This window comes from Pantherophis guttatus, chromosome 1 (assembly GCF_059756535.1).
Source record: "Pantherophis guttatus breed Tessera chromosome 1, ASM5975653v1, whole genome shotgun sequence".
NCBI classification, from domain to species: Eukaryota; Metazoa; Chordata; class Lepidosauria; order Squamata; family Colubridae; genus Pantherophis; species Pantherophis guttatus.
In genome coordinates this window covers 106,854,597-106,869,268 of record NC_142063.1, presented here as the reverse complement: position 1 = coordinate 106,869,268, position 14,672 = coordinate 106,854,597, and the positions used below count along the sequence as shown (strand labels likewise).

The 14,672-nt window shown below is 40.9% G+C and overlaps 1 protein-coding gene across 2 annotated transcripts in view; it reads left to right on the top strand.

Annotated features, from left to right (window-relative positions):
- AP2A2 (adaptor related protein complex 2 subunit alpha 2) overlaps nt 1-14,672 on the top strand; it is a 64,196-nt gene that overhangs the window by 14,497 nt on the left and 35,027 nt on the right. For both annotated transcript variants that reach the window (XM_034416843.3, XM_034416842.3), the window contains exon 3: nt 13,342-13,484. In XM_034416843.3, coding sequence (XP_034272734.1) covers nt 13,342-13,484 — 143 coding nt within the window. The remainder of the gene's footprint in view (nt 1-13,341; nt 13,485-14,672) is intronic.

The window sequence follows — 14,672 nt, the reverse complement described above, 5'->3', positions numbered from 1 at the left end:
TCTACACTTTAGAAAGAACAATGCATGCCTGAATGAAGCAATGAGACAGTATTTAAAAAACATTGAAGTCTGAGCTTTGGGATTTTTGATGCAAACCATGAAACCAGTTCCTTTTTTTCTTTAAATATTACACAAGAAAAAAGGGGGAAATATACAAATATGTGATGCCTTTTAGGTTTTGTCTTTTCTTTTGTCCTTTTTAATAATCTCAACAAAAGCAAAACAATCCTCCTAAGGAACAAAACACACAAAGATATGTGTATGTGTTTGCTTCTTATCTATATGAATATAGGTCTCCCCTATCTCCCAAAATCAGCTTGAATCCACTGAAGTGAATTATTGCCAGTTGTACTAGTCAGTGGCCCTGGAAACTTGTATTCTTTGGGATTATCATCAGCAGTGTAAAAGAAACAGATATTGGAATCTACCATGACTTTAATGTGGTTAATTACATTTCTTTCGTTATGTTGCTTACTTTATGCTCACTTCTTAATATATAACATCCCACGAGTCCTGCATATAAGTAGAATGGAGCGCTCCATATCAAGATACCACCCTGAAGATATAAATAGTTCCTAAAATATTCCTAATTTGGCCCCTAAAATCGTACTAGAAGGGAGAGAGAGAAACTTTCTTATTTGCTTAGGTCAGGGGTCTGCAACCTTAAATACTCAAAGAGCCATTTGGACTCGTTTCCCACAGAAAAGAAAACACTGGGAGCCACAAAACCAGGGTGGGCGTGGCCATCTCAATGTCACTCACTTCCACCAGTCATATGACCCCCCCCCCCCCCGCCATGCCTACCCAGCCGCTCATTAGAGCAGAGAACCAGTTGTTAAAAAACACAAGGAACCACACAATCCTTTTGACATATCTCTCTCTTCCCTCCCTCCCTCTCTCCCCCCCTCTCTCCCCCTTTTTCTGTATCTCTATGTCTCTGCCCTGGCCGCTTCTCCATCCCCCACCGTTGCCCTTACCTTCTCAGGTCAGGCGAGGAGTGACTGGGAGGGCGAAGGGCGGGGCCAGCTAATAGTGGGTTCACCTGACAGGGAGCCACAGCAGAGGGCCCAAAGAGCCTCATGTGGCTCTGGAGCCACAGGTTGCTGACCCCTGGCTCAGGTGATGGCAGACATCCTTTTCATCTTATTTGCCAACTATACTGATTGAACATAAAGATTTACAGAAATTCCAGATTCAAGAAGTTATCGGTACTTCATTTCCCAGTTCTTTCCAAGGCAGATAGGTGTTTTCATATCCATATGATAGAAAATATTTGACAGTCTCAGTTTAATCCTGGTGGCCCGATGTAAAAGAGTAACTTTTGGATATGCAACAGACTCATGTTGCTGTTTACTGAGAAGGCATTCCAGAGTTTCAACAGACCCTGCATCTCTTGGAGATCAATTGGAGTTGGGCTGTCAGAACAAATTAGAATTAATTAATTCTAAAAAATCCAGGAGCTATTAATTTCAGCAGAGCTGGAGATACAATTCTTCAGTAGGAAGTTTTCCTAGAGATAATAGGGTTTCTGACAGGATTTTTAACATAAAAAATAGCATTTTGAACTGAGCTCAGATAGATATCTGACTATTTAATGAAAGGTATTTTTGCTGGCCCTTTAAACATATCTTTTTTGGTTATTATGTACTTATCTTTGCAATGAAGTTTTCCTTCTGCCTTACCACTGATATCAGATTCATTAATAGGCTACTTACTATTGGTTTGCTTTATATATTAAACTCAACTACCCTTACTTTACCACAAAGGACTCTTCATGGAATACATATATCAATATAAATGTATATTGTGGTTTATCATATTTGCATTTTCCATTAGATTCTTTTAAAAAAAGCAGCATCTTAAACAGTAAAATGGTGAACTTAGTTAATACTAAAGAATTTGTCTTTAACATACCCTCTATCTAATTGATAGAATAATTTCATTTATGCTAATGTGGTTGACTTCATGATACATATAACTGAGTTGTGGTTATGTATATTTTTATTTCAGTCTTCAAAGTATCTCGCTTGTTAATTCTTGAATTCCACTAAAGATCGATATACATACAGTATATTTAATTTTATAACATGCATGTTCTTCCTCCATATCATTAATGGAAAATATTTGAGTGTATTTTATTGTAAGGCTTTAAACAAATCATTATTGAAAGAAACATATCTAGGTTTTTGTCTTTTAAGAATGCAAAAACAATGCTATCAAATCAGCTAAATGAAAGCCCAAGGAAAGGAAATCTCCTTTTTGACGCACTCATTGTGCTGAAAATGCTGATTTGTATTCTGACTTCCTGTTTCTTCTGCACTGATTTTAATGGGCAGAGGTTCAGAACTCTAGGAATAGAGAAGGAAGAGTTGATAGTCATAATTTCCCATAAATAAACTGCAGTTTTACATCTGGATACTTGAAATATATATAATTGGTATGACAAAGACATTAAGCAGCCTATTCAACCAGATTATTTAACTAATAAATTTGTTTTAAGGGTAAATAATAAATTCTTAAAAGCACTCTGCCACAGTCCAGAGTGGCATGATGGCCTAGAGGTGAAGATGCTCACCTCCCACTTGAAAGGTTGAGAATCCAATTCTAGGTAATGGCAGATTTCTGTCTCTTAGGGCATAAAGAAAAAGTATCTGCTGTAAACTCCACATAGGCATTAGGAAGGGCATCTGGCCAATAAACTCTCAGCTCTATCTAGTCACCCTGATTCTACCCCAAATAGGGATTAAAGGGTCATAAAAAGGGAGGACTCTACCTCAGTCCAACGACTCTTCATATATACTATGTGTGTGTGTGTGTATTTATGTTTGTGTGTATGTATGTATCCATCATAATGTCACCTTTTGGTGAAGCAGCATTATCCAAATCACAGAAAAGGAATATATAACTACTACTACTACTACTACTACTACTACTACTACTACTACTACTTATTATTATTATTACTACTATTACTATTATTTGCTTTATTCATTAAACATGAAACTCAGTCAACTGAACATTCAAAAATGCATCACAACTACCATTGACTGATGCTAATGGTTGATACGGGTTGCTGCCCTTATTATTATTATTATTATTATTATTATTATTATTATTATTATTATTATTATTATTATTATTTAATCTTTAGTGAGATTCATTAGGTTAATTGCGTCCCTTTCTAGACTGGGACTCATTACGCACAGTCACTCAAGCCCTCATCATTTCCCGACTTGACTACTGCAATGCTCTCTACATGGGGCTGCCCTTGAAGTGCACCCGGAAGCTCCAACTGGTCCAGAATGCGGCCGCGTGAGTAATTATGGGAGCAACATGGCGCTCACATGTAACACCTCTTCTACGCGAGCTGCACTGCCTTCCAGTGGCCTTCCGAGTGCGCTTCAAGGTGTTGGTTCTTACCTTTAAAGTGCTCCATGCCTTAGGACCTAAGTACTTACGAGACCACCTGCTGCAACCGATAACCTCCCACCAACCAATACGCTCTCACAGAATAGGCCTACTCATAGTACCATCATTAAAACAATGTTGTCAAGTAGTTCCAAGGGAGAGAGCTTTCTCTGTGGGGGCACCTACTCTTTGGAACAAAATACCCCCTGGAATACGAATAATCCCAGATCTTCGCACTTTCTGACGTGCCCTGAAGACCTTTCTGTTTCAACAAGCAGGGCTAGCATAAACATCTAAATTCTATGCCAAGATCTTAGCAGATACACCAAGTTGACTCAATTTATTATTTACTGTTTATAAAATACATATATATATATATATATATATATATTATATGTATATGAAATCTTAATCTGTTCATCGCCCTGTGTCCTTCGGGAGAAGGGCGGTATAAAAATTGAATGAATGAATGAATGAATGAATGAATGAATAAATAAATAAATAAATAAATAAATAAATAAATAAATAAATAGCTCAGCAGCTCAAGTCCTAACCAAGGACTTAGGAACTGTTAAGGTATCGTCGGAGAATGTAAGCTGTTCCGAGTAAGGTGGATTATTATTATTATTATTATTATTATTATTATTATTATTATTATTATTATTATTATTATTATTATTATCTTTTATTCACTGAGTCTCATGTTTAATGAAAAAGAGATGATGATGATGATGATGATGATGATGATGATAATAGCATGAGAGAACAAAGCAAAGCTAAAAATATACCAACATTATTCACTATTCCTCTCCATATCTTTCAATTCTTACACCATCCTGATGGGTCTTCATTAACCATTCCATTCATTCTTACATATGCTTTACTCTTAATCACATTTAGCAACAAGCCTTCAACTCAACATTCATGCAAAACATTCCATAATTCAAGCCTATTCATTTTTTCGGGCACTTACTCTGTCAGTAAATGTATCATGCCATAACCCTATTTTCTGCCACTTACATATTTTTCATGTAGAAGAGCAACTCTGGTCTGCACACTCCCTGCCTATTGTACAGCTGCACTGCCCTGCAACTTCCCAAATGCTGATCAAAATTCTATTAACACCTTTTTCAGGCACACTTGAACAAGTGTAATAATACTCCAGCTGACTTTGCCTTCATTCTTACTGCCTTTCCCTTTATATAGCAAAATAATAAGATTATTCTTCTAGTATTTAGGAACAAATTTTATTTTCATACCCTTGCATTAAGCAAGTAATGCAGTCGTACTATAAGAAAATTACATCCTGTTTCAACCTTTCTCCAGTCACACCATCTATTCATGCAGCAATTAACATTTTCTCTGTATGTACATGATATTCAATCTCTCATGCTCTCCCTTTTAATTCTCTGTCTCATGCAACAATTTTCTCTCATTTAGAGCCTTTCTCACTTCATAATTCCAGAAAGTTTCTTTTTCAAATTTCCCTGTTTCCCAATCACTTTTTATGTACTCCCTCATCTTATTCTCATTCATCTATTCAGGTCAGATAACAAAATAATTTCCTCTCTCAGTTGCATTTATTCAGAACATTACACGGTGTTTCCCAAACTTCACCCCTATGTTCAAACTTTCGGCAAAAGAAAACAAGATCCTCACTTTTTTTTTTTTTTAATCAGAGGTATTGAAAAGGAAAAGAGATGTGTGACAGATATTGGCAACTAGTTATTTTCCATTCAGATCCAATTTATTTCTTAAGTTTGATAGGGTGGGAACTAAATAATTATCTTATTATCAATTGTTTGATGGACTATTCGTTTGTTTACCATTTTCCTGATAATGAAAGAATGTGTTAAAGTTCTGAATTCTAAAGAATGGTTCAAGCTAGCAATGTTTTGCAAAATATTATCCCCTATGAAAAAGAAGCAAAAATTACCAGCCCTTGGAATATAATATCACTAATCTATGAATTCCTATTTTCCTATACACCTACAACAATCTAGTGACATTAATTAATATTTTCTGATATATATTTTAGTCTTTTAATCTTTTAGTCATTAAATTTATATCTTGACATCATTACATATACTTATCTTTTCTATTCCATAGGATCATGCTATCTGCATTCAGATCTGTAACATCCGTACCTTAATTTTATAGGCACACAACATATATAGTACTTTTCATTCATTCATTCATTCATTCATTCATTCATTCATTCATTCATTCATTGATTTGTTCATTCATATTGTACATTCTAAGTCACAATCTTCTACAAGATATTGAATATATACATGAAGACTAGTGTACAGTAGAGGGTAAGATTTAGACTTGTCTTGGGAAGACTTCAGCCCTGCTCTGTTCTTATTCATGGAAGCTCATCGGGTGACATTACTCTTTCTCACCACAACTTACCTCAGGGTTCTTCATGAGGGAAAATAATAGGAGGGATTACCATCTCTGCTACGTTGAGCTTCTGTACAAATGTACCGTATAAATCTGTCAAACCAAATACTGTTCTTTGTTTTCACCAGATGGAGCCATAAATCCTGACCTCTACCTCACAGAATGCTTTTTAATGAGATGGAGAAAGTGTAGGATAGGCTGGTTAGTTGTGGCAGATTTTGGCTATGTACCACAGTTATAGTCCATCTATGTATGGCTTATACCACGACAGACCTGCTTGCGCTGCGAGATGCCCCCCTCTCGCGGCGATGGCCTTCCACGTTATCAAAGGCCTACCTTAAGGACGGGCTTTGGAGCCCTGAGAGGTGGCATGTTTCAAAGCGGGGATTAAGGGGTTTTTTAATTAGGGTTTTTAATAATTTTTTAAGGGGAACCGGGAGGACGACCAAAGGGGATGGGGGGGGTAATCCACCAAGGTCAGAGCCGAGCCCGGCACTGGGTAACGGTTTGGAGGACATTGCACGAGGGAATGGGGAGGGGGCGGAGGGAAATACCATCTGCACGGTGGCTGGGAGGGGCAGATATGGCGGGAGCAGGGGGCCACATCATGTGTTGGGGACGCGCACTCGCTGTCTGAGAGCAATTGCGCGCCCCGGCCCCCAAGGCTCCCCTCGGATACTAGGTGGCTTAGATACTCAGGACCTGGGCCTGCGATTGATGCTGTGCAACGCTAGGTCTGTGGTAAATAAGGCCCCCCTCATTCACGATCTTATCCAGGAGGGGGGAGCGGACCTGGCAGGTATTACGGAGACCTGGTTGGGACCGGAGGGAGGTGTCCCTCTGGTCGAGATGTGCCCACCAGGTTTCAGAGCATACCATCAACCGAGAGCCCAGGGGAGGGGCGGGGGGGTGGCGGTTATTATTAAAGAAGGTCTTGGTTCGAGGGAGACCACTGTGCCTCAGATTGTCGGATGTGAGTCCCTCTTCGTGAGATGGGGTCATGGGGTTCAGATGGGCTTGCTGCTTGCGTACCTGGCTCCCTGCCGCGTGGCAGCAGCCCTGCCTGAGCTACTCGACGTGATAGCCGCGGTGGCAGTTGATACACCCAGGCTTATGGTCATGGGTGATTTCAACTTGCCATCCGTTGGTGAAACGTCTGGGATGGCTCGGGAGTTCATGGCTTCCATGACGGCCATGGACCTGACCCAGTTAGTTCATGGCCCCACTCACGGGGGGGGACACACTCTAGACTTGATTTTTGTCTCTGGCCAGTGGTTGAGTGATCTTGTTATAGGGGATATAGATATGGAACCCTTGTCATGGTCAGATCACTCACTCCTTCGTCTGGACCTTCGTACCGCTACACCCCGCCGCAGGGAGGCGGACCCAATTAGATGGGTCCGCCCCAGGCGCCTGATGGATCCTGATAGGTTCCAGACGGAGCTTGGGCCAATTCCTGATGATCTGGCACACGACTCGGCCGAGGACCTAGTAGCTGCCTGGGACCGGGCGGCTGGTGGGGCCTTGGATCGAGTCGTGCCTTTGCGGCCTCTGACCCGGTGTCGATCCCTCGCGGTTCACCGAGGAGCTGAGGGAGATGAAACGCCGGAAAAGACGCCTAGAGAGCGGTTGGAGGGCCAGTCGCGCTGAATCTGACCGAACACTGGTAAGGTCGCATATTAAGACCTACCTAGTGGCGATAAAGACGGCAAAGTTTAATTACTTTTCCGCCTCTATTGCGTCATCAGGGAATCGTCCGGCCGCCCTGTTCAGGGTAACCCGCTCCCTGCTCCATCTGGGAGCGCGGGAGGATCCATTGGAAGGCAGGGCGGAGGATTTCGGACAATACCTGCATGACAAAATCGCTCAGATCCGGGGGGACTTGGACTCTGACTGGGTAGATCAGGGCAGGGTGACGAGGAATAGTCCTGAGAATGTTATCTGGGAGGAGTTTGATGCTGTGACTCCCGATGATGTGGACAGGATCTTGGGGAGACTTAGTGCGGCCACATGTTTACTGGACCCGTGTCCCTCCTGGTTGGTACTGGCCTCCCGGGAGGTTACACGAGGCTGGCTCCAGGGTATTATCAACGCTTCGTTGAGTGAGGGTTACTTCCCCGCGGCCTTGAAGGAGGCGGTGGTGAGGCCTCTCCTCAAGAAGCCGTCCCTGGATCCAGCAATATTGGCCAACTACCGTCCTGTCTCCAACCTTCGCTTCCTGGCGAAGGTTGTTGAGAGTGTGGTCGCGCGACAGTTCCCGCAATTCCTGGAGGAAACATCCTATCTGGATCCGTTCCAGTCTGGTTTCAGGCCTGGGCACAGCACGGAAACGGCATTGGTCGCATTGGTTGATGATCTCTGGAGGGCTCGGGACAGGGGTTGCTCCTCTGTTCTGGTCCTGTTAGACCTCTCAGCGGCTTTTGATACCATCGACCATGGTATCATGCTGCACCGGTTGGAAGAGTTGGGGATGGGGGGCACCGTGTTACGGTGGTTCTCCTCCTTTCTCTCCGACCGGTCGCAGTTCGTGTTGGCAGGGGGGCAGAGGTCGACCTCGAGGCCTCTTATATGTGGAGTGCCTCAGGGGTCGGTCCTCTCGCCCCTCCTGTTCAACATTTATGTGAAGCCGCTGGGCGAGATCATCCGTGGCTTTGGGGTGAGATACCATCAGTACGCTGATGATACTCAGCTGTACATTTCCACCCCAGGCCACCCCAACGATGCCCTTGAAGTGATGTCCCAGTGCCTGGAGGCTGTACGGATCTGGATGGGGAGGAACAGGCTCAGGCTCAACCCTTCCAAGACTGAGTGGCTGTGGTTCCCGGCATCCCGATATAGTCAGTTGACTCCATCACTGACTATTGGGGGCGAGTCTTTGGCCCCCACAGAGAGGGCTCGCAATCTGGGAGTCCTCCTGGATACACAGCTGTCCTTGGAGGAACATCTGACGGCTGTAACCAGGGGGACCTTTTATCAGGTTCGCCTGATCCGCCAGTTGCGGCCCTTTCTTGATCGGGATTCCTTGTGCACAGTCACTCATGCCCTCGTGACCTCTCGCCTTGATTACTGCAATGCTCTCTACATGGGGCTCCCTTTGAGGAGCACCCGGAGGCTCCAACTGGTCCAGAACGCAGCAGCGCGGGTAGTGACGGGAGCAGCGTGGCGCTCCCATGTAACACCGCTCCTGCGTGAACTGCACTGGCTCCCGGTGGTCTTCCGGGTGCGCTTCAAGGTGTTGGTTATCACCTTTAAAGCGCTCCATGGCATAGGGCCTAGCTATCTTCGAGACCGCCTACTGCCACCGACGACCTCCCACCGACCCGTGCGCTCCCACAGAGAGGGCCTCCTCGGGGTGCCATCAGCCAAACAATGCAGGCTGGTGACCCCCAGGGGGAGGGCCTTCTCTGTGGGGGCACCTACCCTCTGGAATCAGTTGCCCCCTGAGATAAGGAGAATCCATGACCTCAGTGCCTTCCGCCGTGCCCTTAAAACTTTCTTTTTTCAACAAGCCGGGCTGGCTTAATTTCTTTTTAAGGGTTTTATCAATTGTTCTGTTTTGCTGATCGTTTTTAATTAACGGGGCCAAATCTATATATATTTTTAAATGTGTTTTAATATTTGTATCTGGTGTTTTTATCTGGCTGTTCACCGCCCTGAGTCCTCAGGGAGAAGGGCGGTATACAAATTCAAAAATAAAATAAAATAAAATAAATAGTCAAAGGCCAGTTTTACCTAAATATGTTCACATTACTCTGTACAAACTAGGGTGTCTAATTTAAATATTTTTTGCAAGCCAATTTATTGTAGCTTGTATCCCATCAATTAGCGGGTTCATATGGTATGCTGACACACTCAGAATGTCCAAAGATACCCTGCCTTTCAGTTCACTTGTGTATCTTGTCTGCTTGAAGAGCATCGTTATTAATTTTCTATTATATTATCCTTAGCTACTTCAGGATGTAATCTCAATTATGATGTTTCAAATGAAAGACCATGATACTTACAAGATGAAAGATGTAGATATGCGTATTAGTCATAATACAATGTCAGCCCTACAGTTTTGCAAAATATTATCCCCTATGAAAAAGAAGCAAAAATTACCAGCCCTTGGAATATAATATCACTAACCTATGAATTCCTATTTTCCTATACACCTACAACAATCTAGTGACATTAAGTAATATTTTCTGATATATATTTTAGTCTTTTAATCTTTTAGTCATTAAATTTATATCTTGACATCATTACATATACATGGTAGGCCAGGTTAAGACACCAATACCATGTAGATCAGTACTACTTTGATTATAACAGCTATTGTAACAGAATCTTGCAAATACGAGTATGTTTCCTACCAACTATGACAAAGGTTTGCTGAGAGATTTTTTTCAAGTTACTTTCTTGGCCTCTCTTATCTGACCATTTTCAATAGTTATTCTTTCGGTCCTTCAAGGCCATTCCCTTTTCCCCCTACATAGATTTTAGCCCTAGCTCCTAAAATTTTGTGTGTTTAGACCAGAGTTGTTGCAATAAACAAGATTATAAAAGAGAAGAAAGATCATATAGTACTATTAGTCTAGGTGTTCAGCTGAGGTCCATTTCAACCACTCAAATCTTCCCTGCTAAAGCAAGGGTTAGAACCATACATTTCTAGCATGTTTTATCCCCAAGAGGGCGTCTCCATCTCCACCCATCAATGTCCAATGTAATCATCACCAAGAAAGGAGGAAAGTCACTGAAGAATACTGCTTCCTGCTCCCAAGCTTCACAACAGCTCCAGGAGTATCAAAGACTGCTGAGAGGTGTCTGACCAGGATATTTGCACTCCACCTATCCCATACTAAATGTCAACAAAATGTTGTTTTGTTCTCCCATCCAGTCCTAAATCTTGACTGAAAAGGTCCCGATAATCTGTTTTATCCAGAGTTCTTTATAAATACAGTTCAGCCACCTTGACAATATCCCCTGACAGAAGGGAAGCTAAAAAATAATTATGAAGGTAGCTTGAACAATGAATACCTTACTTTAAAAATCACTTTTTTTTCTATTGATACAGGCCAGTTTGTGATTTCTTGGCTTGATATCAGCCATGTTGTAGCCTAGAGACTGGCAGTTGCCAAGGAGAATGAATATTTTTAGGCCTTGTCTATACTGTCTTACCAGTTGCTTTCCACATCGCCAGATGCTTGTTCATGCAAAAAGCCAAATGTGATTTAGAATCCATTATGTCTCTTCAAGGAAAATAATGCCAAGAGGCAAACTTGTTCCTATTTGTAGGTAACTGAATTACTAACAGTGCCATTTTTGTATAAATAGAACAGCCATTTTTGAAGCTCTATGTAAGATGTGAAGAAATCTAAGATGGCTACTTGTGCTGTCGATCTGCATTCATTAGACTGAATCATACTTTTTTGTCCAGATTAATAGTTCAATGCATTTTTTTCTAGATGAATAGATTAAAGCACCTTTAGGCCAGCCTCTTCTGATCTTGATGATCTTTATGATGATCTTTATGATCTCTTAACAACTACAAGAACACCTCGCTTACTGGTTGTCCTGCTTAGCAACCGTTTGTAGTTACAACAGTGTCAAAATAGTAAATTTAGCATTCCCTGGCTACGTAATTAACATTTAGGGACTTCGCAGCCAGGGGGTGCTTATAACTGTCATAGCATCCTGTGATTGCATGATTGCCATTTGCACATTTCATAGCCAGCTTCCAATAAGCAGACAGTCAAGAATTAATGCAAGCCTCAATAACATGCTGTCTTGTGTAATGACCACAAGAGATTTGCTTAACAACTCCAGCAGAAGCAACATCAGTCTGGTGTGGTCAGATGATTTTCCTCTTAATGACCATGTCACTTAGTGAAAGAGTTTCTGGTCTCAATGATGGTTGTTGTTAAGCAAGGAACATCTTTATTATTCACGGAATCGGCCAACTCTCCACGGCCAACTTGCTGTGGGATAACTCGCCATTGGACAATTCAACAAATATAGAAATATAGAAAAATAAAGTCAATCCAGAAATAGGATAAGAGTTCCAATAATTTTGGCAAAAGCGTGGTTGTGAATGATAAAAGTAACTGAAACGATTAATACAACATTGACTTGTCTTGCGATGAGTTATCTTACAGGAGGGCTGTCAAACTCCTGGCTCGTGGGCTGGATGCGTCACAAGCTGGTCATGCCTATGTCCACGCCCAGTTTAGCAAATGGAGAAAAAGTCCCGATACAACATGTGACGCCACTGTGACGACGTGAATTTGACACCCCTGCCCTACAGCGAGTTGGCTGTGGCAAGTTGGCCACGGAAGAGGAGCTGCCCAGGGTGCATGTGCCCACCCAAAAATGAACTTCCGGATTCAGCTACTGAACTTCCGGTTTCAGCCAGCTACTCTTCTGATTTTCTGGTGCATATGCGCACGCAACAATCAGCTGACCAGTGCGCATGTTCACGCAGGAAAATGGAAGACCAGTTCTTCTAGTTTCCAGCACTGCCACATGCAAAAAGGCTGACTGATTGTCACATGCATGCCAGAAACCCGTAAGAGCGGGCAACGCTGCATGTGCCAGTCAACATGGCTCCATGTGCCACTTCAGGCACGTGTGCCATAGGTTTGCCATCACGGTCCTAGGCCCTATTGTTTATGCCCTTTTTGTGCGCTACTATGATTAGTGCTGGGAGTTCCACTTCATCAGTCTTAACCACCTTCCGTCTCTTTACTACTATCCAGCAATAGTTCTCTAGTCCGAATGACATCCATGTATATTGCCAAGCTTCCTTGATAAATGCTCTTCACTTTTACAACCTTAGTTCGTAATGTTAACAGTATATTGATGTGGTTCTGGGTAACATATAGAGTTGTAACATTGACAGCTGATTGATCCAGGATATAAATTGAAATGATGCGTTCATAAGTAATACAAGGAAAAATGATATCAAATGCATTTCACAAATATGCTTTTCTCTAAGGATGGCAAGTCCTGTAATACATAAGAATTCAGTATTTGTTTTAATAGTGGTTCCATGAAAGCCTGTTTCTTATGTAATGTACAAAATGACTTTTGAGTTTGATATTCAGTATGTGCTAGTTAAAGAAAGTGTTGTATTTATGTATATGTAAATACAACTTAATTTTTAACCAAATTCAACTTTCAATCAATTTTATGGAAAAAATTTATGGAAATTAGCTTGGTTCCCTGCTGATTAAGTTTATTTCTTATCTGGTTAATTTCAAGTAAATATAAATAAACTGTCTTAAAATGTTTTCTCCCCCTACAGAATTGTCACTTAGTAATCTATAAATTATGATCTATTGCCATTATTGAAATTATAGTTCATTCTCTGACAGGAATTCAGCAGGCTTATTAGGATGTAGCTGCAATTTTTACAGGGTATACTTTGTGGAGCTGGTTCAATACTATGAGAAGACATGATGGAATGTCTAATCAATATATTTAAAAAGGCATCCAGCATTTGTGTTTGGTTTAAGTGTTTATGGCTTCTATTTAATTACTCATTAGGTGATAAAGCCCTGGATGGTTACAGCAAGAAAAAATATGTCTGCAAGCTGCTTTTCATTTTTCTTCTGGGACATGATATTGATTTCGGCCACATGGAGGCTGTGAATCTCCTGAGTTCAAACAAATATACAGAGAAACAAATTGTAAGTAATGTCTCATACCTGCATAGCAAAATTATAGTTACCTTGTTTACCTGCTGGGCTTCCATGGGGGACAGTATTTTCCAATCTGGCATGCTCAGACTTTTAAATGTTATTTTAGGGCTGGAACCCCAGAATTTCCCAATCTAAATTGTATATATGTTACTTTTAATTAACCTCTATTTTTAATGTTGATTTTTATACATTGAAAACCCTCTTTTTATATACGTATTGTTTTAAATTGATTATTATTATACACTACCAGAGTCTTTCCTCGTGAGATGGGTGGCTATATAAATGTAATTAATTATTTGTCCGTACATCTGAAATGATCCACATTGCAGCATGCTGTAGTAATAAATTACTGTTATATCAAATGTGGTTCATATAAAAGTTTTCATAACGAAAGTGCGGTAAAAAAATACTTGCAAAGATAAAGAAAATGAGAAATCTGGAAGACAGATTTATGTTAAATGAGTAGCTAATGAAGCAGCAAGTAAGAAAATAAAAATGAGCAATCTGTATTAATTCAATTTTCTATGCATTAGATCCAGTGCTGTTGTAAGAAGGTTTAGAAGTACTGTACTGATAGATATATTGGTAAGGGAACTACTTAATAAATAGCTGTCAACACTGTAAGAATACAATCACTGTAAGCATACAGAATACAAAGGCTTCTGCTTGCCTGCAGCAGTAATTTCACTGTTGACGTAACAGTTTAGGATCATAAACTAATTAATTTAATGAAAGCTTTCTTCTAAAAATCTGTTTAGAATGAATTTTGAACAAAAATATTAGTTTTTTTTTAAAAAAATCATAAACATTGTTGCTTATAACATGCAAACGTCTTAGAAAAACAAGCAGATACTGATCTTTTGTACACATATGTGTTTGTTTTTTTCCATATTAGAGCTCTGTAGAGTCATTACTGGCTGAGCACATTGAGTCATCCTGCAGTCTAAAATCTGTACTGAAGCGTACATTTTTTAAAAATAATGTTCATAATCCTTCAGGCATAATCTGCAGAGGGCCGCATGCTTGGTGGGGTTGAAGCAAACCGGGAATGAAATCAAAACTAAAGGCTAGATGGTTTTCAAGCTTATTATTGTGATCACAGACACAAAAGTATACAAAGAAAGAAATGGTAAAATTGCTAAATAGATATTGGTTTATTCAGTTAAATTTATTCTA